We start from the raw sequence: 25,888 nt of genomic DNA, 5'->3' as shown, positions 1-25,888 counted from the left end.
TGCATGACAACTATTTTTTTCCTCAAATGAAAGGTATCACCTCTAGGACAAAATTCCTCATCTTATAAAATGTGGCCCCAGTAGACCCGAATGAAATCGGGTTATATTAACCAAAATGTGAAAAGGGGTTTAATGAGGCTGGAAGGGGATTAAAATTTCAAGGAGTGGGTGTTTAGGAATTCTCTTTTACCTCAAGCTAAAAAATTTGCGCCAGCCTTTTAATCGTCAACGTGTTGCCGTCCATGATAAAGAAGTTTTGAATGCTTGCCATGGTGAGTCTACTGTCGTGAGAAAGAATCACTTCAAAACTTGGTGTTTACGAATTTTCTTTTACATCAAGTTCAAAATTTTACGCCAGCCGTTAAACTGTCAATACGTTGCTGTCCGTCGTTGAGAAATGCCAGCCATGGTGACTCTACTATCCTCAGATTCTTTCCCTTCAAGCTTTGGTTTCCAATATTTTATTATTTTTATTCAGCTCGCAAGTTCGTCTGTCCCTTTTAAATGTTAGCGTTTTGCTGTCTGCCTTAAAGCAGACCTTTCCGTTGCCATTGCCTGATATTTATGATTGATCTTTCTAAATATTTTCTTTCTCAACTTACTCAAGATCTTTTGTTGTTTATAAATGGGAGAGAGATAGATAAAGATAGAGAGTAAGAGAAAGCGAGGGAGAGTCCGAGAGAAAAGAAAAGTAAGAGAGTGGGAAAGTGAGAGAGAAAGGAGAGAGAAACAAAGACGGAGAATCATCATCATCATCATCGTTTAACGTCCGTTTTCTGTCCTAGCACGGGTTAGACAGTGTGACAGGGGTCTGGGAAGCCAGGAGGCTGCACCAGGCTCCAGTCTGATCTGGCAGTGTTTCTACAGGTGGATGACCTTCCTAACGCCAACCACTCTGTGAGTGTAGTGGGTGCTTTTTTCGTGCCGCCAGCACAGGTACCAGGGGGGGGGGCTTGCAGCGGCAATGATCGGTTGGTGCTTTTTACGTGCCACCGGCACAGAAGCCAGTCAAGGCGGCGCTGCAAGGCAGGTTACCTTCAGCTAGTATATATATATATATATATATATTGGTAAGAAGCTTGCTTCCCAACCACATGGTTCTGGGTTCAGTCCCACTGTTGCACCTTTGGCCTTTGGCAAGTGTCTTATACTATAGCCTCATATCGATCAAAGCTTTGTGAGTGAATTTGGCTGATAGAAACTGAAAGAAGCATGTTGTATATGTATGTGTATGTGAGTGCATGTGTCTTTGTGTCTTTGTTTGCTCCCCCCACCATGATTTCACAGCTAGTGTTGGTGTGTTTATGTCTCTGTGACTTAGCAGTTTGAGACTGATAAAATAAGTACCAGGGTCATGTATTGGGGTCAATTCATTTGATTAAGAATTCATCAAGATGGTGCTCCAGCATGGTCACAGTCTAATGACTGAAACAAGTAAAAGATAAAAGAAAAGATATAAATATATGTATGTATATATATATATATATATATATATATATATATAATATATATATATATATATATATCAGTGTGTGTGTGTATCTGTCTCTCTCCTCATACACTTCTCTTGAAATGATTCTTTAATTCATACTCATACCTTGAGAGTGAATAAAGTTCTCATCAAGTCCTCATCATTAATGCTTTTCTCTTTCCTTCTTTTATCTCAAGGTTGTCCTGATACGACACATACCATACCATCCAAAACAACCACTTCATGCCAGTTGAGAAAATCAGCAAATTTGTGAGTTCAGTTTTGGCCATGTACTTTTAGACATTCAGTTAATTTGTTACTTATCTTTCTATCTACCTTCTTCTTGTTTATTTATCTGTCTACCTACCTGTTTATCTGTCTGTCAGTCTGTCTGTCTGTGCATGTATGTGTGTATATATCTATAGATTTATCTATCTGTCTGTTTGTAGCTCTGTCAGTTTCTCTGTCTGTGTCTATCCACACACACACACACATGTATATGTATACATGTTTGTGTGTGTGTGTGTGTGTGTGTGTGTATATATACACACACACATACACACACGTATATACACACATACACATACACACACACATACACATACACTCACAAAAGAGATCATGAAGTCCTGAGCAGAACATTTTTCAAATGTTCTGAATATAAACTCAATTGTTGATGAAGAACTGATCAACAACCTATCACAGAGGACTGTCCTTCAAAAACTGGCAGTTGCTCCATCAAATACTGAAATAAAAATGGCTATAAAACAGCCCATGAATGGAAAGTTGTCTGGGAATGATGGCATACCAGCCTAGATATATAAATATGATAGCAATCTCCTTCTGAACAATTTATGTGAACTCTTTGCCCTGATCTGGGAATCAGGATCAGTCCCACAGAAGTTTAAAGATGCTTTTATTGTCCATTTTTATAAGCATAAAGTCAACAAATGTGAATATGACGACCATAGAGGTATCTCCTTTTTGTGTGTTGCCAGGAGGATCCCTTGAAGGGTTATCTAGAACAGACTAAATGATGCCCTCACCAACTTAGTGTTGTCTGAATCTCAATGTGGCTTTCATGCTGGTAGAGGTACAGTGGATATGATTTTCAGTCTGAGGCAAGTGCAGGAAAAGCCTTATGAGCACAATTTAAACCTCTTTGTCACTTTTGTAAATCCAACTAAAGCTTTTGATACCGTATCTGAGATGCTCTTTGGGTTGTCTGTAGAAAGCTAGGTGTTCTCAAAAAGATACTTAATGTTATCATTTCTTTCCCTCAAGGAATAATGACCTCCATTTGATCTGGCAGGGAAGTGTCTGATTCATTCACCGTCTCAAATGGGACACAATAAGGTTGTGTTCTTGTACTGCTCTTATTTGTTTTGCATTTCTCTGTCATGTTGGAAACAGCATTAGAGGGTGTAAAGAAGGAGTAAAGTTTTAAATACAGGACTGGTGGTAGTTAGTTCAACCAACAATACTTCAAAGCACAAACTAAGACTTTTTAGTCGGAGTCCATTTATAGTGCCACCAATTTAGTGAGTGTAGTCACTAATTTATAGTGTGAAAGTTGGTAAAAGGTAAAATATCAGAAGACAGTTTTTATACAAATAAATTTTTAGACAAGTAGTAAGAGTATAGCCTGGGTGTATGCATGAGTCAGGGAAAATATTATAACTTATGTTTGAAAAATAGATTCAGTTGGAACTCATAAGAACAGAACTAGTGTAAACAAAAATATATTGCTCATAACATGACAGGAGTAGTGATCTGAGGTCATCCAGAATTTTTCAGAGCTAAGTTGGCATAAATGAAATAGGCTGTTCGTGATGTGATCAGAGTTTGAGGGCAGGTATAATTCAGAGCGAGCAGCATGAAGTTGGTGTGAAAAACAAAGAGGCTGTTCCATGATGAAGAAGTGATGTTGCTCGTCCACTGTCTTTCCACTAACTGATTAAAACTCCCACTTCACTTCATGGGCAGAGAACTGCCTTTGGTATTCATATGTGCCCAGCCCTGATTGGCTGGAGAATGCCATAGCACAACTGTTATGATGCAACAATTAAAATAGCTTTTCTGACATTCTACAACTTTGGTGCAAACAGTTCGAGATTTGCTCCTCACAGACAATTGTGCACTTATAGCACACACTCTTAAGAACATGCAATTGATTCTAGATAACTTCTCATGTGCATCGAAGGCTTTTGTTCTGATCGTCAGCATCAAGAAAACTGGGCTTCCTCATCAGCCCATTCAAGACCATCCTCCTGCTGTATATGTTGATGGGAAAGCATTAAAAACTGTTTCCTCCTTCACTGGTCTTGGTTCTGTTGTGTCAAATGATACTAGGAGGGATAAAGAAATTGAGTCCAGAATCAGGAAGGCTAGTTCCACTTTGGAAGAGCCATGATGTATCATTGAAGGTGAAAATTGATGTATACAAGTTTGTGGTTTTGACATTATTGCTTTATGGTGCTGAATCATGGACCATGTACCGAAAGCACATCAACCAACTTGATGCTGTTCATATGCGATGCTTGCGTATTATTCCCAGCATAAAGCCAATTGACCATATTCATAGAAGTGAGGTGCTTGTCCTGTTGTAGTGGGTGGTTCTTCTTGAGCACAGCAATGTGCCACATATCTTAGTCCTCTGCCATCTCCTTTCTAAGGCTCAGTACTTTGTCCCATGCCTTCCTGAGTTTCTCTCTTCCACAACTTCCTTCCTCCCACTTTAAGTGAGATGTGTGTCTGTATGTAAGCATTAATGTATGTTTTTATGTTAAGCCACATATATGGAAGCAGGATATAAAATTGAAGGAATACTTTTTGAAGAGTACACATTCATTGACATATGCAAGGAAAAGGTTGACAGTGGCTTCAGAGTTTCAGCTTACTCACTTTCAACAGACTGATACACTAGGGTAGTGTCTTCTATAGCCCTGGGTTGACCAAACCCTTGTGAGTGAATTTGGTTGATGGAAACTGAATAATGCTGCAAGGATACATTTAACCTGATTGAAATTTTAATGCATCTGAATAAACAGGATGCAAACAGACACCACATCGTAGGATAACTATGCAGCAGAAACACATTGGACAGAAGTTTAAAGTGAATATACAACATAAAAGACTGTAATAAAAAAAATGTATAGGTGTATAATTCTTCTGCTTTATCTTTATATATATACATACATACATATATATATATATATATATATATATATATTATATATATATATATATCTATATATATATATATTGATCAAAATAAAATAAAAACATGATGCGAAGGATTCAGCGGTACATATGTTTCGGGCCTTTATTAGACAGATTTATAACAATGCATAATGTATGCCTGTGGCCTTCTTCAGCCGCGCACAACAGCTTCCACAAGGACATGTGTTACATCAAAAATTCTTGGTTGGGGATGCAAATCCTCTCATTCACGTACGACATAATGCGGCAGCAGCATAGAATTGAAGCGTCCATCTCTTTCTTCTCTCAATGTAGAATGAGGAAAATTGGATGTTGAGGTAATGTAAATAAATAAATACATATATAGAGGTGAAGATGGAGGGGCGAGAGTTCGGGACGAGGGATAAAAAATGTATAAGAAGTGTAAGTATAGAATAATATAAAAATGTAGAGGATAAAGATATAAAGAGTTGTAAGGAGATGTAAAGGGGGTATAAAGAAATATAAAGAAATATAAATAAATGTAAAGGCATAAGGTTATAAAGTAAAAATAGGAATAGAAATAAAAGTAAAAAATCCTGATAAAAACATGATAAAAGTGTAAAAGAATGTAAAGATAAGGGATGTATAGAGGTTACGGACCAAGCATGGTGGTCAGGAGATTGATAAAATTTAGTTGTAGAATTGTCAGTAAATCAACAGTTTCGTCTGGGGACCTAATGCGTTGTAAATCAGAGCTGATGAGCATTTAATCTGGTTCCTTGAATTAAATGGACTTCTAGTACATACATATCATCATGGATACATACACCCACATACACGCGTACATATACGCCTCCAAGCCTATAAGCATACACACGCACTCGTGTGTAAACACGTACATAAACACACACGCACGCGCGTACACACACATACATACAACAGAATATCCGCATGTATACACGGACATTATACGCGTACACACTCACATGTATATACGCGCGCCCATCACTACATACACACACGTATATGCCCACGCCTCTAGGTCTAGGTATAAGATATTAAAGGATGTGTATAAGAACGTATGTAAAGAATCCCGTACTCATGTCTATACGTGCACGCACACACGGCTGTGTGTCCGTATGCGCGTGCACCTATACACTCATATACACACACAGAGACACACGCGCACATGGGTCTAGCTATAAGATATCGAAGTATGCATGTACATATATACGCGTGCATATGTATGTATGCGTATACACACGTACGCGGACGCTCGTATAGTCAAAAAGTGGATCCATAGGTAAGTAAATAAACATATATAGAGGTGTAAAGCGATAAGTTATGGGTAAGAATGAGGGTAAGGGTGAAGATTAGAAATAAAAAATACAGTATAAAATAAGAAATACAATGTAATAGTTAGAAATGAAATATAAGAATTATAAAAATTATAAGAGTTAAGGTAAGGGATGAAAATAAAAATGAGAATAAATGGAAGTAGAATAAAAGTAAAAATAAAATTAAAAATAAAAATAAATGGAAGTAGGATAAAAGTAAAAATAAAAGTAAAAATAAAAATAAAATAAAATAAGATAAAAGTATAATTTGTTAAAGTTTAACATGAGATGAAGGTGGTTGAAAGTTAGAGGTGTGTGTTAAACGTATGGGCGGGCGGGGGGAACTGAAAATTGGAAGGGTTAGAAGTGGAGTTTGGCGGTGTACGTTCAACATCCGAGTTAGAAATGTGAAAGGGTATAGATATAGGGAATTAAAGAGACTACATAGGGAGGATATGGGTGTAGGAGAAGAAATATTTAGGGAAAAGAAGTCATATATGGGAGACAAAATTTGTATATATAGGAGGAAAATGCGGGGAACCGTATATGCACATACACACACCCACACACACACACACACGCACATGTACATGTATATATATATGTACACATACGTACACGTATGTGCACATACATACGCACACACACACACATGCACATATACACGCAGATATAGGAAAGCGGGATGTGCTGGAGCCGACAGGTTGCACCGGGTGGGAGGAAATTGCATGGGGGAGTTGGTATAAGACCTAAGCATTGTAGTATTTGAAAGTATTAATAAGTTTATGTATACAGGATGGTTTGAACTCTGACCTTTTGTTAATAAGATTGTGTTTGTCTTTGAATTTCAAGATGTTCAGGAGTTCTACACAACATAGTTGGCATCCTGCTCTATTATTTAAATAAGGTGCAGCTGATCCGATGATGGACCATCTGAGTTTGAAGCCTATGCATTTGTCTTTTAATTCCCAAATTCTTTTAGAGAGGGAGGTGCTGTTAGCCTTATGTCTGTGTCTCAGCGAGGACCGGTGGTTGTAGTATCTGGATTTCCAGGAGGTTGAGCAACCAATATAGGTGAGTGTGTTAAACTGAGTACTCACCTCACATGAGTATATTACGTTTTTCGCCCTACATGCGCCCTGCAGTGGGCACTCTGATGCACATCTGCAGTTGCATTGCATTGCATTATTCGGTCGTGTGCTGCTAATCCCAGGCGGAGGTGTTGCAATACGAGTGGGGGCGTTGGTATCCTCCTGGTTGTTGATGGGTGTAGTATTTCCTCTGTTGTGTTGGTGGGTGTTCTTACTAACTGTTTGGGTAGTATGGCTGCCAGTCTGGTTATATTGTCTACTGTCTAGATGAGGGGGGTTCTGTTGGTCGCTATGGTTTGCTCTTGATCTAGCTGTTCTAATATTAATATAGTTATGTTTAGCTATGAGGCAGCTCATGTTGGGCAGGGTAGAGTAGGAAATCCTAATAGTTTTGTTGGAGAAGATACTTCTATACTTGTGGGTGGGTGGGAAGTTGTTGGAAATTATAGAGAATATTCTCTTACATAACTTACCCCTAACTGCTAAGTTGAAAGGTATGTTGAACCATATATATTTGCGTAATCTGCTATTATCCCTTCTATTTCTCCTAATAGGATCTATATTGCTCTCGTCGGGAGGGTTACTATTGTGTGCTATTCTATTAGTTCGCCTATTTCCTATACGTTGTTTGGAGTTTAAGTTAGAATTATCGCTAGTGTGAGTTGAGTGCTGAGTTCGATTATAATTGGGAGTCTTATGGCCGACGGACGCTCCCGGGTGGTCTACATATGATATTCTCTGGTTATACCCGGCACTATAGAGAGCCTGGTTGTAGTGTTGTGCATGATTATTGAAAATTTCTCTATTAGAGGATAGTTTTGTCAGTCTGTCTGAGATGGCTTGGACCGTGGTGCTAATTATACAGGGTGGATGGTTGGAAGAGGTATGGATGTATTTGGTAGTTTCTTCGGGTTTCCTATACGGGTGGTGAAGGTGCTTATTCAAATCTAACGTAACATCTAAGAAGTTTACTATTTTAGTATTGGTCATAAATTCTAGTTTAAGATTGAAGGATTTGAAAAAAAGCCTGATCTTTTTCCTAATTCTTTCTAGTTTACTCCTATTGTTGGTGGGGTATATGAAGAGAGCGTCGTCTCTGTATAGACCCCCCTGAAGATCCGGTACCTCGGAGAAAAGCTTCTTGAGCAGGTAGGCCCCGACCAAGTCAGTCACCTGAGCTGAATCGCTCGAGCCCATAGCCACATCGAAATTGTCGGGGGTATCGGATCTGATCCAGAGTCTACCGTCGAATTCTATTATGGTTTTTCTAGCTAATAGAATTATGTCAATTTTTTCTCTGTCTATGAGTGAAAGGTTGCGGGCAAAAATAAGGGATTTGTTAAGTAAGATGGGGGATATACTGGCGTAGTAGCTAGCTATGTCGAATTGGATGAATGAGTAGTCGGGCCTATTGGTGATAGTGTTAAACCATTCTAGCACATCGTCGGTGTTAATCCATACCTCTTCCAACCTTCCACCCTGTATAATTAGCACCACGGTCCAAGCCATCTCAGACAGACTGACAAAACTATCCTCTAATAGAGAAATTTTCAATAATCATGCACAACACTACAACCAGGCTCTCTATAGTGCTGGGTATAACCAGAGAATATCATATGTAGACCACCCGGGAGCATCCGTCGGCCATAAGACTCCCAATTATAATCGAACTCAGCACTCAACTCACACTAGCGATAATTCTAACTTAAACTCCAAACAACGTATAGGAAATAGGCGAACTAATAGAATAGCACACAATAGTAACCCTCCCGACGAGAGCAATATAGATCCTATTAGGAGAAATAGAAGGGATAATAGCAGATTACGCAAATATATATGGTTCAACATACCTTTCAACTTAGCAGTTAGGGGTAAGTTATGTAAGAGAATATTCTCTATAATTTCCAACAACTTCCCACCCACCCACAAGTATAGAAGTATCTTCTCCAACAAAACTATTAGGATTTCCTACTCTACCCTGCCCAACATGAGCTGCCTCATAGCTAAACATAACTATATTAATATTAGAACAGCTAGATCAAGAGCAAACCATAGCGACCAACAGAACCCCCCTCATCTAGACAGTAGACAATATAACCAGACTGGCAGCCATACTACCCAAACAGTTAGTAAGAACACCCACCAACACAACAGAGGAAATACTACACCCATCAACAACCAGGAGGATACCAACGCCCCCACTCGTATTGCAACACCTCTGCCTGGGATTAGCAGCACACGACCGAATAATGCAATGCAATGCAACTGCAGATGTGCATCAGAGTGCCCGCTGCAGGGCGCATGTAGGGCGAAAAACGTAATATACTCATGTGAGGTGAGTACTCAGTTTAACACACTCACCTATATTGGTTGCTCAACCTCCTGGAAATCCAGATACTACAACCACCGGTCCTCGCTGAGACACAGACATAAGGCTAACAGCACCTCCCTCTCTAAAAGAATTTGGGAATTAAAAGACAAATGCATAGGCTTCAAACTCAGATGGTCCATCATCGGATCAGCTGCACCTTATTTAAATAATAGAGCAGGATGCCAACTATGTTGTGTAGAACTCCTGAACATCTTGAAATTCAAAGACAAACACAATCTTATTAACGAAAGGTCAGAGTTCAAACCATCCTGTATACATAAACTTATTAATACTTTCAAATACTACAATGCTTAGGTCTTATACCAACTCCCCCATGCAATTTCCTCCCACCCGGTGCAACCTGTCGGCTCCAGCACATCCCGCTTTCCTATATGTGCGTGTATATGTGCATGTGTGTGTGTGTGCATATGTATGTGCACATACGTGTACGTATGTGTACATATATATATACATGTACATGTGCGTGTGTGTGTGTGTGGGGGTGTGTGTATGTGCATATACGGTTCCCCGCATTTTCCTCCTATATATACAAATTTTGTCTCCCATATATGACTTCTTTTCCCTAAATATTTCTTCTCCTACACCCATATCCTCCCTATGTAGTCTCTTTAATTCCCTATATCTATACCCTTTCACATTTCTAACTCGGATGTTGAACGTACACCGCCAAACTCCACTTCTAACCCTTCCAATTTTCAGTTCCCCCCGCCCGCCCATACGTTTAACACACACCTCTAACTTTCAACCACCTTCATCTCATGTTAAACTTTAACAAATTATACTTTTATCTTATTTTATTTTATTTTTATTTTTATTTTTACTTTTATTTTTACTTTTATCCTACTTCCATTTATTTTTATTTTTAATTTTATTTTTACTTTTATTCTACTTCCATTTATTCTCATTTTTATTTTCATCCCTTACCTTAACTCTTATAATTTTTATAATTCTTATATTTCATTTCTAACTATTACATTGTATTTCTTATTTTATACTGTATTTTTTATTTCTAATCTTCACCCTTACCCTCATTCTTACCCATAACTTATCGCTTTACACCTCTATATATGTTTATTTACTTACCTATGGATCCACTTTTTGACTATACGAGCGTCCGCATACGTGTGTATACGCATACATACATATGCACGCGTATATATGTACATGCATACTTCGATATCTTATAGCTAGACCCATGTGCGCGTGTGTCTCTGTGTGTGTATATGAGTGTATAGGTGCACGCGCATACGGACACACAGCCGTGTGTGCTTGCATGTATAGACATGAGTACGGGATTCTTTACATACGTTCTTATACACATCCTTTAATATCTTATACCTAGACCTAGAGGCGTGGGCATATACGTGTGTGTATGTAGTGATGGGCGCGCGTATATACATGTGCGTGTGTACGCGTATAATGTCCGTGTATACATGCGGATATTCTGTTGTATGTATCTGTGTGTACGCGCGTGCGTGTGGGTGCGTGTGTGTTTATGTACGTGTTTACACGCGAGTGCGTGTGTATGCTTATAGGCTTGGAGGCGTATATGTACGCGTGTATGTGGGTGTATGTATCCATGATGATATGTATGTACTAGAAGTCCATTTAATTCAAGGAACCAGATTAAATGCTCATCAGCTCTGATTTACAACGCATTAGGTCCCCAGACGAAACTGTTGATTTACTGACAATTCTACAACTAATTTTATCAATCTCCTGACCACCATGCTTGGTCCGTAACCTCTATACATCCCTTATCTTTACATTCTTTTACACTTTTATCATGTTTTTATCAGGTTTTTTTACTTTTATTTCTATTCCTATTTTTACTTTATAACCTTATGCCTTTACATTTATTTATATTTCTTTATATTTCTTTATACCCCCTTTACATCTCCTTACAACTCTTTATATCTTTATCCTCTACATTTTTATATTATTCTATACTTACACTTCTTATACATTTTTTATCCCTCGTCCCGAACTCTCGCCCCTCCATCTTCACCTCTATATATGTATTTATTTATTTACATTACCTCAACATCCAATTTTCCTCATTCTACATTGAGAGAAGAAAGAGATGGACGCTTCAATTCTATGCTGCTGCCGCATTATGTCGTACGTGAATGAGAGGATTTGCATCCCCAACCAAGAATTTTTGATGTAACACATGTCCTTGTGGAAGCTGTTGTGCGCGGCTGAAGAAGGCCACAGACATACATTATGCATTGTTATAAATCTGTCTAATAAAGGCCCGAAACATATGTACCGCTGAATCCTTCGCATCATGTTTTTATTTTATTTTGATCAATTTACTCCACCACCTACACCACTAAACGGTATACACAGGTGCTTATAATTATCAAGTACTCACCCCGAATTTCTATATATATATATATATATATATATATATTATATTAAATTAGAGATAAAACCACTATTAGGCAAATCAAACAATGAAAAACATAAGCCAATACATAAAATTAATTAATTTATATTATTTTAAATATATATCAAAAGTATTAAAAGTTTAATAAAAGATAAAGAGTAAAACACTACGATCGTTTCATGGCTGTACAATTCGTAATAATTCGAGTTATGGTTACAGTCAATCTTCAGGTTAATTGAAATATCTAAAATATAATCAGAAATATTTAAACAATATTTTTAAGATATAAATAATATAATAATTTTACTTATAATAAACTCTATTATCAAACAAGAAACATAAAACTTAACAATTATGATTATATCAAAATCGACTATAATGTTAAATATTGATTTTAATTTATAAGGTAGGAAACCCACCAATAATCTAATATCGGTATTAGTCTATATCTAATTACATAAATATTAAAAAATGACTAATATATATAAATTATCAATGAAAATATATAAATGTATATAAATATTATAATTAAGATCTAAAATAATCTCTATAAATAAATATATATGCACATATAATAAAAACCTAATAAATTAATTTTTCATATTTAAAGATGAAATAGCTAATTTCAAAATACAAATAAACAAACTTAAACAAACTTTCGGAAATCTTATGTAAAATACTTATAGAAATAATCAATTCGTTGTAATATAATATCGAATAAATACTATAAATACTATAAATATAATTATCAATGGGAATAACTAGCGAATATCAATTTAAAGAAATAACTAAGTTATGCTATTAAATTAGACATGGCCTGGACCAATCTTTAGTCGAAACATATCTAAGTTTATCAAAGTTTATCTAATTTAATTATAAATTTAAAACTACAATTAATACTATTAAAACATGTATATACAAAAGCCTAACTTAATACACCTAGTATGCTTGCTATCAAATAATAAATCTATCACTAAAAAGTATCTTACGAATAAACTTCAATTTAATATCTAATAATATAGAAAATTACGATAATTAGATCATTACATAAACAATGATATTTACATAAGGAAAATATTATTACACCAAAGACTTATACAATATTAAAATTTATAATTTGAAGATCTTAAATATAAATACATATTTATCTTAGCGAGGTTTAGCAATGAACTTTCATCTCTAATTTAATATAATATAATATAATATATTTTACTATAAAATTAGATTTAATCCTAAATCTGATTTTTCCCTGTAAGTTTGGATTTATTCCCTAATATTTTATTATTATATATATATATGTGTGTGTGTGTGTATGATGGACTCTCCCATTGAAAATGATGTATGAACATTCAGTCTTTACTGAATGACCTGAACAAATGATCATGTAGATCCTCCTAATTATCAATGGAGGTCAAATACCATTGCAATGGAATGAAAGTAGTGGACAAGCTACCTTATCATTCAGAAATCAAGATATGTTCATCAAAGAAAAACCACCATTTGTCTAGGGAATGTATCTCAGTGTTCATCCAGGTTGGCAATGATACCAAAATCAATCTTATCTCAGAGTTTGTATTTAAACCATTCAAACAAGTCATCTCTCATGCCTGATACTTTTGTTTTACGACCTCCTCCAGTGACTCTGAAATGCTTCTTTGGATTTTTTTTCAGCATTGTCAAGTTTACCTTTCAGATATTTTTCATATTTTTCTTTGATGAACATATCTTGATTTCTGAATGATGGCAAGTGCTTGTTTTTCTTCTATAGAATAATTTCCATATGTCAAACCACAAAATACTCTTTTCTCTGCCATAGAAAAAGTTCAAAGAGAAATTACTTGAATTGTGTTGATATTGTTAAATCTTATTCCATAAAACGTTTGTCCTGTAAGGATAAACAGTTTGTTGTTTTGTACTAGTTACGGGAGTCAGTTTAATTGACTTTCTCCTCTCTTTTAAATTGCTGGCCTTGTGCTTAAGTATTGGGCAACGTGCCTTGCAGAATAGAGTTATAGCCAAATACGTTCTGAGTTCAATCCTGCTGAGGCTAGCTTTACATTCTGAGTTCAATCTTAGCTTTATGTTCTGAGATCTATCTCACTGAGGGGTCAATAAAATAAAGCACCGCCAATGTACTGGGCTGCTTTAATCCACTTGTCCCTCCCCACAAATTGTTGGCCTTGTATCTAAATGAGAAATCCTTTTTTTAAAATTTTCTAGGCTGTCACCCTTGATTTTTTTCTAAAACCAGAATTAGTTATTTAGTTTATATATCCTATTTAATTTATAATATATGGTATTTCTTAAAATGTTCTTTTTTTTTTGTCATATATATATATATATAATGTTTTTAATGTAAAATCAAATTATTATTAGATTTTCCAGCTGTTGTATCAATATGAATAGCTTACAATAAAATTTCACCAGAGATAGATTAGCAAAATTTAATAAGGTAGGAGGGTTGGAATAAAAGTGTATGTGGGGGGGGGGGGGTTCTTAAAAATTAATAAACGGCTGGGGTGGGCAAAAAATCTGAAAAATTAATAAGCGTGGAGGTTGGAATAAACGTAGTGGGTATGGAAAAATCTGAAAAATTAATAAGGGGGTGGGGCGATTATTCAAGACCCCAGAGTAAATTTGTGGTTGCATTAGCTAAGTGCTAATGTGAAAATTATAAAATAATTAAGATGAAGGCAGCTATGCACAATATAAAACCAAAAAGGAAAAAATTAATTATCACTAATTGTGACTGGGGGTGCCAAGTAGCACTTATGTTGCTAGAAAGAAGAGTTAAAAACCCTTAGACCTGCAAGAAAGCACATTTTCATGTACTGACATGGGAAACTAGTCTAGTGTAGTAATCTAACTTCAATTATGGGATGGTTATCACCCCTGACAGTATATGAAAATGCACTTTCTTATGGCTCTAAGGGTTTTAACTCTTGTTTCTAGTAATATGAGTACTACCTGGTACCCTTAGTCACAATTAATGACAATTGAATTTTTCCTTTTTGGTTTTATATTGTGTATAGTTGCCCTTGTTATTTTATAATCTTTACATTAGAATTTTGCTAGATTAGCCATAATAGATTCATATGGTAAATACTGGATCATCCCATAAATAATGCAGTTTTTTTAATAATTCTTTTAATTTTCAAAATTAAGATAAAAAAGTTCTTTTTTAATCTAAAATATACTCTCCTTCATTTTCTACAATGCTTTTCCATCTGTGTCAGGGTTGGGATAACTTTTTAGTGTGGCAGGCAAAAATTTCCTAAGAAAAAGGTGTGCGGGCTGGTCACAAGTTCTAACTCTTATATCTGTGTAAATCTTGTATATATCAATTATATATATCTATGTATATATATCTTGTATATATATATCTATTCGATATACATTAGTAAAGATAAGTTTAACACATAAAATTAACACATAGCATCTTCATTAACACCACCAATGAATTTTGGACGTTTATATTTTATATTTTTCAGCTAGTGTAGTTAGGTCTCAAGTAGGTGTTACTAACATAGCAACATGTTTTATTGTGATAAAAAAATTTCCATTCAAATGGCAATTACCAGACGATTTCTATTCAAACGTGACCCTTTTAAGTCATAGTGGAAATGTGACCTGTATCGCAAAAAGGCATACAACTATTGTATAAATCTTGTAATTGAAAAATTGACTACATTTTGTACAAATAAGTATATCAGCCTGCAGGCGCAACTGTGCCTGCAGGTGAGGTTTTACCCACCCTTGAGCTATCTGTTAGACTTGCAAGGCCCATCTTCCAAAATTCACTTGTCTGTGATGAAAAATACTCCTCCAGTGCTGTTCTGACCTAATCTACAAAATTCATATTTTTTCCGTCCAAATGGTTTTAAATTCTGCGGAATAAATGATAATCAGATGGGGCAATGTCCAGTGAATATGGTGGGTGAGGCATTGTTTCCCATTCAGTCTGCTCCAGCCTTTGGAATGTCATCTTCGCTATATGTAACTGAGCATTATCCTGATGGAAGAACGCCTTCTGTCTTAATGGCTGTATTTCTTCTAACGCTGACTTAAGTTACTCAAGTTGCTTGCAGTAGATCTCCTTTGTTATTGCTTGGTTTGGGTTTAAAAGTTCAAAATGGACTAAACCTTTCACATCCCACCAAACAGATAACAACACCTTACATGGGTGAAGACCTTCTTTAAACTGGAGTGCCGATATTTCTCCTTTACCTACCCACTGTCTTCGGCTCTTGACATTTTTATAGAGAACCCATTTCTTGTCAGTAGTCACTATTTGGTCCCCAAACCGTTTCTTAGTGAGATGTGACAGCAAAGAAGAGCACACATTCACTCTCTGCATGTGATCAGACTTGGAAAGTTCGTGAGGATCCCATTTACCTAATTTACTGATTTTTCTGATGGCACACACGTGTCGATGAATGGTTGAATGACCAAACCCAAGCTTCTCTTTTAGTTCCTCAACAGTTATGAAGGGATTTTGTTCCATCAGGTTTTGCAGGATGTCCTCGTCAAGCTCTACAGATCTTCCAGGACAAGGCTCATTTTCCAGCCTGTAGTTTCCAGCTCAGAATTTCTGAAACCACTGTTGACACTTGCCTACGCTTAATGTCCGATCCCCATATACTGCATTAACATTCATCACACTTTCCGTTGCATTGTTGCCTTTATTGAACTCATAAAGCAAAATATGCCGAATATGTTCTTTTGTCACTTCTATTTGAAAAAATAACTGTTAAAATTGAACTGCACTCTTCAAAACTTGCACTAAGAATAGGGACATGGTAAAATTACTACCTGCTTTTATGCATGTTGATGCAGGTAGTTTATCCTGTCCCCTTCCAACTTAAAGTTCATGCATTTGAGAAAAAACGCATTATTTATGGGATGACCCAATATATATACTGATAAACCATTCAGCAATGCAGTAGTCATTACTGATGAGCTTTTAATTTTTAGGCAAAACTAGTCAAGTATAGTGATCTAGCTTCACTTATGGGGCAGTTATCTTCCCTGTCAATATAGGAAAAATGTGCTCTCTTGCAGCTATAAACATTTTAACTCTTATTTCTAGCAATTTAGGTGCTACCTGGCACCCTTGGACACAATGAGTGACAATTTAATTTATATCCTTTTTGGTTTTTTTTATTGTATATAGCTGCTTTCGTTATTGTATATATATATATATATATATATCCTTGTGTGTGTGTGTGAGTGTGTGTGTGTGTGTGTGTGAGTGTGAGTGTGTGTGTGTGTGGTGTGTGTGTGTGTGTGTGTATGTGAATGAGTCTTTTTGTGTGTGTTTGTCCTCTACTATCTGCATATTCCACATCTAAGAACTAGAAGACCTTCGACATCTCCTTATTAATGTTATTTTTTCCCGGACATTTTCCTGTGGATATTCCTCCTACTAAAAAGAAGAAATATTTCAACAAGACAATGAAAAATTTGTGCAAAGAAATGAGACAGTAGCAGAATAAAAATTCATAAACAATCTATAATGTTCCCCTATGTGTAACACCATGTTTCCAAAATTACCATACCAAATAAATAATGCCTGTTTATTGCAAATAAAGTATGTTTATCTTCGTGTTCTTTTTTACTCCTTTTTCTTTCTTATAATTATAATCAGAATATATGTGTATTAAGAAAAAAATGCGATGTTTCATGATTGCGTCAACAGGTTTTTATTATGTATCATCTAATAACATACGATATTAAATAGCAGAATGTTTTCAGCAATAACAAACATCAGAAAGTATTCATTCTAAGTAAAAAAAAAAAGAATACGATTCAAAGTAAAACACATACTGAGAAATAATTCATCTGGGAAGGGGTTAAAGCTAGCCCAGATATCTTCAAAGGAACAGGTTTTCAATGAAAACACTGTACACTGCAATGAAGCCCTTAGAAAATACAGTTTTAACATGAAGTACCATGGCTTGACAAATGGTGTTGGTTTGCTTACATCCCAGAAACTTAGCAGTTTGTGTAGAAGAGACCAGTAGAATAAGTACCATGCTTAAAATTAAATACTGGGGTTGATTCATTTGACTAAATCCATTAAGGTGATATCCAAGCATGCTTGTAGTCTTGTGACTGAAACAATTAAAAGCTAAAAGATATATCATCATCATCGTTTAACGTCTGTTTTCCATGCTAGCCTTGCCCAGTCTGATCTGACAGTGTTTCTACAGCTGGATGCCCTTCCTAACGCCAACCACTCCATGAGTGTAGTGGGTGCTTTTTACGTGCCACCTGCACAGGTGCCAGATAAGGCTGGCAATGGCCACGATCGGATGGTGCATCTTTCGTGCCACCGGCACGGAGGCCAGTCGGGGCAGCGCTGGCAATGGCCACGTTCGGATGGTTCTCTTATGTGCCATCGGCACTGGTATCACGGCTACAATTTCCATTGATGTTGATCGATTTCGATTTTGATTTTGATTTTCGTTTTCACTTGCCTCAACAGGTCTTCATAAGTAGGGTTTGTGTCACAAGAAGGAAAGCTATACATAAGTGGGCTGGCTACGTCCCAGGTAGAGGCCATGGGTTATGGTCTCACTTGTCCTGCCGGGTCTTCCCATGCACAGCATACTTCCAAAGGTATCGGTCTCTGGTCATTTCCTCGGTGAGACCTAATGTTCAAAGGTCGTGCTTCACCACCTCATCCCAGGTTTTCCTGGGTCTACCTCTTCCACAGGTTCCCTCAACCGCTAGGCTGTGGCACTTTTTCACACAACTATCTTCATCCATTCTCACTACATGACCATACCAGCGCAAACGTCTCTCTTGCACACCACAACTGATGCTTCTTAGGTCCAACTTTTCTCTCAAGGTACTTACACTCTGTCGAATATGAATACTGACATTACACATCCATCGGAGTATACTGGCTTCATTTCTTGCGAACTTACGCATGTCCTCAGCAGTCACGGCCCAAGTTTCACTGCCATGTAGTATGGCTGTTCATACACATACGTCATACAGTCTGCCTTTTATTCTGAGCGAGAGGTCTTTTGTCGCCAGCAGAGGTAAGAGCTCTCTGAACTTTGCCCAAGCTATTCTTACTCTAGCAGTTACACTTTCAGCACACCCGCCCCCGCTACTGACTTGGTCACCTAGGTAACGGAAGCTATCAACAATTTCTAGTTTTTCTCCCTGGAATATGGCGGAAGTTGGTCTCTGAGCATTTTCAGTGTTTATTGCTCCTGAGCATCTGCCACATACAAAAACTATCTTCCTAGTTAGCCTTCCTTTGACATTGCTGCACCTCTTATGTGTCCATAGCTTACACTTGGTACATCTTATAGAGTTTTTACCTACGCCTTTTCTACAGATCGAGGAGGGCCATCTACCTGAAGGCATTTGTGATTTGCCTGCCTTGTTACATATTAGGACTTTGGTTTTAGCTAGGTTGTTTCTAAGGCCCTTCGATTCTAATCCTTGTCTCCACACTTGAAACTTTGCCTCCAGTTCTGATAGTGACTCAGCAATTAGAGCAAGGTCATCAGCATATAGGAGCTCCCAGAGGCATCCTGTCTTGAATTCCTCCATTATTGCCTGGCGGACTATGATAAATAGGAAGGGGCTGAGGACTGAGCCTTGGTGGACCCCTACCTCTACCCTGAATTCTTTAGTGTACTCGTTGCCAACTCTTACCTTATTTACAGCGTCTCTGTACATGGCATGCACAGCTCTCACTAACCATTCATCTATCCCTAGTTTCCTCATTGACCACCAGATAAGGGATCGGGGGACCCTGTCAAAGGCTTTCTCCATGTCAATGAAAGCCAGGTACAGGGGCTTATCTTTGGCTAGGTATTTCTCCTGCAGCTGTCTCACCAGAAATATGGCATCAGTGGTGCTTTTCCCTGACACGAAACCAAACTGCATCTCATCCAAGCTGACTCTCTCCCTAATCAGTTGGGCTATGACCCTCTCCGTAACCTTCATTACCTGATCCAAAATGTAATTATTTGAATCTAAAGCGTCACCTTTACCTTTGTAGCAGTTGACTATTATGCTGCTACACTAGTCATTGGGTATGTCTCCTTCGTGTATCACCTGGTTAACTATACAGGTGACTAGGCTATAGCTGACACTACCAGATATTTTAAACATTTCTGCAGTAATTCCTAATATATCATCATCATTTAATGTCTGCCTTCCATGCTAGTATGGGTGGGATCTATCTATCTTTCTCTCTCTCTCTCTCTCTCTCTCTCTCTCTATATATATATATATATATATATATATATATATATATAGAGAGAGAGAGAGAGAGAGAAAGAGAGAGAGAGAGAGAGATACATGTATATATAGATACATATATATAGATACATATATATATATATATATTATATATATATATATATATATATATAATATATATATATATATATATATAGATAGATAGATACATATACATATAGAATGATGATGATACATATATATATAGGATGATGATGATGATACATATATATATAGGATGATGATGATGATACATATATATATATATATATATATATATATATATATAAAACTTAATCATCACTAAGCGATGAGCATTAGAAGAGCATTAGTGTATATATTAGTATGAACTGTTCAAGCAGTCACCACTGACAATGTCTACAGTATAAATGAAACAAGGCCCAGATGAATATGGTACTTAATTTGAGGCTCTAGAATTTAGTATGGTATTATCCATACAATTTCAAAGTAAGGTGATTAAAATCAAAATAAGCAACAAGGATATCCAGAGGTAATGCATATGATAGTTTCATGCAACTCCATTTAATTGAACAAGGCAAGCATTACATCAAATTAAAATGTAGAGCAATCTTCAGCTGCACAAAGACAGAATTTAATTAAATTAGAACTGACCCCATAAAGACAAGAAAATCAGTGGCATCCAGAGTCTTCTTGCTAATTTTAGGATCTTCTATGTTGAAGTAGAGACAACATGTTCTTTGTCTATCTCCTTAACTTCTTGGAGATTTTAGGTATAATTATACTAATGTGTCCATCTGTTCTAATTTAATTAAATTCTGTGTTTGTGCAGCTGAAGATTGCTCTACATTTTAAATTGATGTAATGATTGTATTGTTCAATTAAATGGAGTTGCATGAAATGATCGTACTGCATTACCTCTGGATATCCTTGTTGCTTATGTTGATCATATATATATATATATATATATATATCTTATGTCATAATAATAATAATATTAGGGAGTATGTGTATTCAATTCTTTGTCTCTCTGCCTGTTACCTATGTATTCTCAAACGGCTCCACGAAATCAAATCAAATTTTACAAGGTGTCAACATGGAATTTATATTTTCATTTGGATTGAAACAATATAACATTTTCTTGAAAGTTAGCTTTTTATAGTCAACTATAGTAACGGACATTTTATACGACGACGATGTCACATTTTGTATATGAGCGTATGAATCTGTGTGTGTTCAATGTGTTCATTATGTATGAGATAGTAAAGGACATTTTATATGATGACGATGACAACGACGACATGTCTCTATCATTCTCTCTTCATTCTGTCACCCAGTCTGTCTGGTGTTGGGTACCAAAAAAATTATTACAGCTACTTTCATTATTTACAATCTTCTGTACTTGTGTATTTGTGTATCAGTAAATAACCATGGGTAAATATTTCGTAAAGGACCCATTTGTACCTCGGTTTGAAATAATTTTTGGTAATTGTTCAGTTTGGGGATATCAAAAAAGTAAATAAAAATTAAGGGGGAGATAACCTGTAAAGGAACATAAATAAGTCAACTTACTGTTAACATGAATACTGTAGCGAGATAACATGGCGAATTACAATTTTTGCACGTGTATAAATTCATAATTAGTTGACGCTATGCCAACCACTGAAGAATCTTGTCATGATTTGGCTAATTGGATGATATTTCAAGATTCCTCTAAGATTGATTCACAGTTGAGGATTTCAGTTTTAGGAACAATGAATTGCAATCCCACTGGTCTTCCACTTGTCATTCTGATCACTTTCAACAAGAAGTTGACTTATTTATGTCTCTTTATGAGTTATCTCCCCCTTAATTTTTATTTACTTTTTAATATCCCTAAACTGAACAATGACCTAATTTTTTCCACAAATTCTTTTGAGACACTTTTTCCAGAAAAGAAAGTGGGAGAAGTGGTTAGAAATTTATTTCTAAGTGAAATATTGGCAGGTTCTTTATCACAAATAGCTGTTACATGGTAGTAGGGTGTGCTGGAAATAATAGCCAAATCTTTCCTTTTCTGGGGTGGGGGAGGAACTGTTTATGAGTGATTTCGATGTCACATTCATTGAAAGTATGCAAAATAACCTGGAAAAGTAAAACATAAACCCGTGAAACAAAACTCCATTGGTAAGGAGACTGAGAGGTCCCCACCAACCCTCCTTACTTTTCTGGAAAAAAGTGGCTTGTGGCAGGTTTGGAGGTCAGATATGTTAAATGCACTTGAAAAACTCATGGAAAAAAATTATTTCACACCAAGATACAAGCAGGTCCTTTACAAAATATTTACGAAGCCCCTTGTATATATCATCATCATCATCATCATTTAACATCTGTTCTATATGCTGGCATGGGTTGTTTGGTTTGACCAGGGCTGGTAAGCTGAAGTGCTGCATCAGACTTCATCTGATTTGGCATGGTTTCTTTGGCTGGATGCCTTTCCTAATGCTAACCCTTCCAAGAGTGTAATGGGTGCATTTACATGTCACCAGCGTGGGTGCCTGTTGTATCACACTAGTATCAGCTACAACTATGATTTTACTTGGCTTGATGGGTCTTCTCAAGCACGGCACATTGCCAAAGGTCTCAGTCGTTTGTCATGCCTCTGTGAGACCCAGTACTTGAAAAGTGCTGTTTACATACCACCATGGCCATGCTGAGGAACTGCTTTAAAGAAGTTTTAGTCAAATTTGTCAACCCCAATACTTATTTTCTTTTTAAGCCTGGTACTTATATTATTGGTCACTTTGCTGATCCTCAAAATTACAAGGACATAAACACACCTGCACCAGTTGTCAAGTAGTGGTAGTCGGACAAACATAGATACAAACACACACACACACACACACATATATATATATATATATATGTATATGTTTGATGGGCTTCTTTCAGTTTCCACTTACCAAATCCACTCACAAGGCAATAGTAAAAGACATTTGCCCAAGGTGCCATGTAATGGGACTGAACCTGAAACCATGTGGTTGGGAAGGAAGCTCCTTAACCGCACAGTCATGTGTTGTACACATTCTCAGTTAACTGAATTATTTTTAAATTCACTGTAGAATGTATAAGTATCTTCTAAGGGCCAGGTATTTAATGAGAGTGAAGTTGCTGTTTTTTTCTCTTGGAATTAGAAAACACATTTGATTACAGACTAAATCTTTATTTAACTGTTAAGCTTATGTATACAGAGGAAAAATTGGTATTAACCAATTTTCTACCTTAGAATGGATATAGATTGGTGTTTATACAGTTATAGTTGAGTGAGTTTTGTTGGATCAGCTGAATTTTGTAATTTTGAGTCTCCTGTGGTAATTTTTTTAGAGAATATTGTAGGTTTTAGTGTAAAAGATTTTTGTGTATTTTTTATTCTTTAGTTTATATTTGTAGTTGGTGGGCAAATGTTTGTCTAATAGTCTAAAAAGGTATTTAGCTGTGAGTGTAATATGTAAATTCAAGGGCCTTGTTTCAGGGGTGTACCAGGGAACAGGTTCTCTCCTTGACACTTTTTCAGGAATAAGGAACAAACCATCTTTTGTCCCCATTACTTTTTCCCAATTAAAAAACAAAGTACCTCTGTCAATATAGGTGGCATGTAGCATAGTGTCAAACCGGTGCAGGAGGAGCTAAAAAATCTACACAGTGAAGAAAAATTCCAGTTCAATACAGCAGAAAAAAAATTATTTATCAACTCAATATTTCTCCTTTGGTGCTACCAAGGCAATGAAAACTTCCCAAAAGACACCAAGAAGGAAATGCATTAAAATATCAACACTGCACTGTTTTGGATCATTACAGAGTGCAGTATTTGCAGGTAATAGATGCTGCAATCAGTGGCTCAGGAATTAAATTTGCTTAGTGGGTGCAAACTCAGGTTCAAACTTTTTACAAAGATGGCGGATTTTTTTTCAATAAAACAAACGCAAGTATAATAATATTTTGCATTATCATATATGGAAAAGTAATGCTTCAAATCATTCCCCCAATTTTTCTATACTAGTTTGTTTAGGCGATGAAGTTTTCCAAGAGAAGGTCAAAGCGTTTTCCTTGCACAAGTTTGATGTACATGCATTATAGCACAGTGTATCAGATGATGTCGCATCATTGTGGTATGGAGTCAAGTCTTCAAACAGTGAAGTGTGCTGAATATTTTCTCATTTGATGCAACAGACACAGGCTTGCAACATGATGGACATTCTCATCACAAAGGCTTGTCCATAGTGCTTTCAGAAGAATGGTGTTCTAGCAACAAAGTTCAATGCCTCAGTGACCAGGTCACCTGTAGATCCAACTTCTTGGAGGACAAAGTTCAGAGAGTGGTTTCTGCAGTATATAAAATGCATACCTGGTAACATGCCTTTTAATCTCTTTTGTATGCCTGAAATATTTCCACTCATGGTACATGCACCACTGAGGGTGAAAGCAGCATAATTTTGAGCCCAGAGAAATGTTTAGACAACAAAAAACATCCATAATAACCTTAGTCAGTGTCTCTGAAGTGTAGTCAGGAGGGTTATAAAAGCTAAGAACATCTCCATGGATATCCAAGTCTTCACAAACATAACGGACAATGATTGATTCTTGTTCCATGCCAGAACAATCACATATAACATCAATAAACATAGAATTTTCAATTATTTTTCTCATCTGATGTAGGGTGTTATGTGCATTAGCCTTTAGAATTTCATTATGTATAGTATCAGATAGAAAATTAACTCGTTCAAACTGCTGACTTATTTCTGCACCACATTTCTTTGGAAAGTTCTTTTATGTGATTTACGAAGTTTCCAATGGTATGTGTTAACTTTCTCTTCAAAACTGGAACTCGTAACTTCTATCTTTTACTAAGGATATTCCTTGATCCTTCTACAATAGAACTACGAAATGCTATTATCTTTTACTGAGGATTTTCTTAATTCTCTGATCATGAAAGTGCTAACCACTATTATCTTTCACTAAGTATGTTCTTTAATTCATTGATGAACTGGTAACTAATAATGTCCTTTATTAAAGATGTTCCTTAATTCTTTCTCTCTGAAAATGAAATAGTTGGCTTACATGGAAAGCTTTGCTCAATGATATATGATCCACATGCTCAGCTAACGCCTTATTTACTATAACAACTCTGCAATTATGTTTGAATTATAGATTACATGCTCTAAAGTAATACCACATGTTTTACTTGTTCATCTCCATTTCTAATATATATCTACCAGTTCAATGATGAACCATTTATAGCCATCTTTGATGAGCAGCTTCAAAAACACCTTTGTTTCAGCTGCTGCTCAAGCCAAAGTTTTAGTGGTAAACCAATCTGAGTACTTAGAATACAAATGTATCACATTATGTCATTAGATGAAATTTTTAAAATATGTATACATGTATATTTATATATATACATATATACATACATGTATGTGTATATATATATATATATATATATATATATATATACACACACACAGACATATATAATGTACACACACACTCATGCACATGCATGTGTATGTGTGTGTGTATACTACAAACTTCATTTCCGTTTACCAAATCCACTAAGAAGGCTTTGGTCAACCCAAGGCTATACTAGAAGACACTTGCCCAAGGTGTCATGCAATGGGACTGAACTTGGAACCATGTAGTTGGGAGATTTCAGTTGTTGTAGGGCTGCAGCCATGGTGGAGCACCACTTTTGTTTATTTTCTATCAGCTTTGTTGCCACTTTTATAACTGGAAGTA

At 36.3% G+C, this 25,888-nt stretch overlaps 1 protein-coding gene across 1 annotated transcript in view; it reads left to right on the top strand.

The window, feature by feature from the left end:
- LOC115217619 (protein FAM161B-like) overlaps nt 1-25,888 on the top strand; it is a 96,414-nt gene that overhangs the window by 24,380 nt on the left and 46,146 nt on the right. The window contains exon 2 of the mRNA XM_029787371.2: nt 1,669-1,741. Within this exon, the coding sequence (XP_029643231.1) occupies nt 1,669-1,741 (73 nt within the window). The remainder of the gene's footprint in view (nt 1-1,668; nt 1,742-25,888) is intronic.

Source organism: Octopus sinensis, linkage group LG11 (assembly GCF_006345805.1).
Source record: "Octopus sinensis linkage group LG11, ASM634580v1, whole genome shotgun sequence".
Lineage (NCBI taxonomy): Eukaryota > Metazoa > Mollusca > Cephalopoda > Octopoda > Octopodidae > Octopus > Octopus sinensis.
The sequence above is the reverse complement of the archived record's forward strand: the minus strand, read 5'-3'. Positions and strand labels throughout refer to the sequence as shown.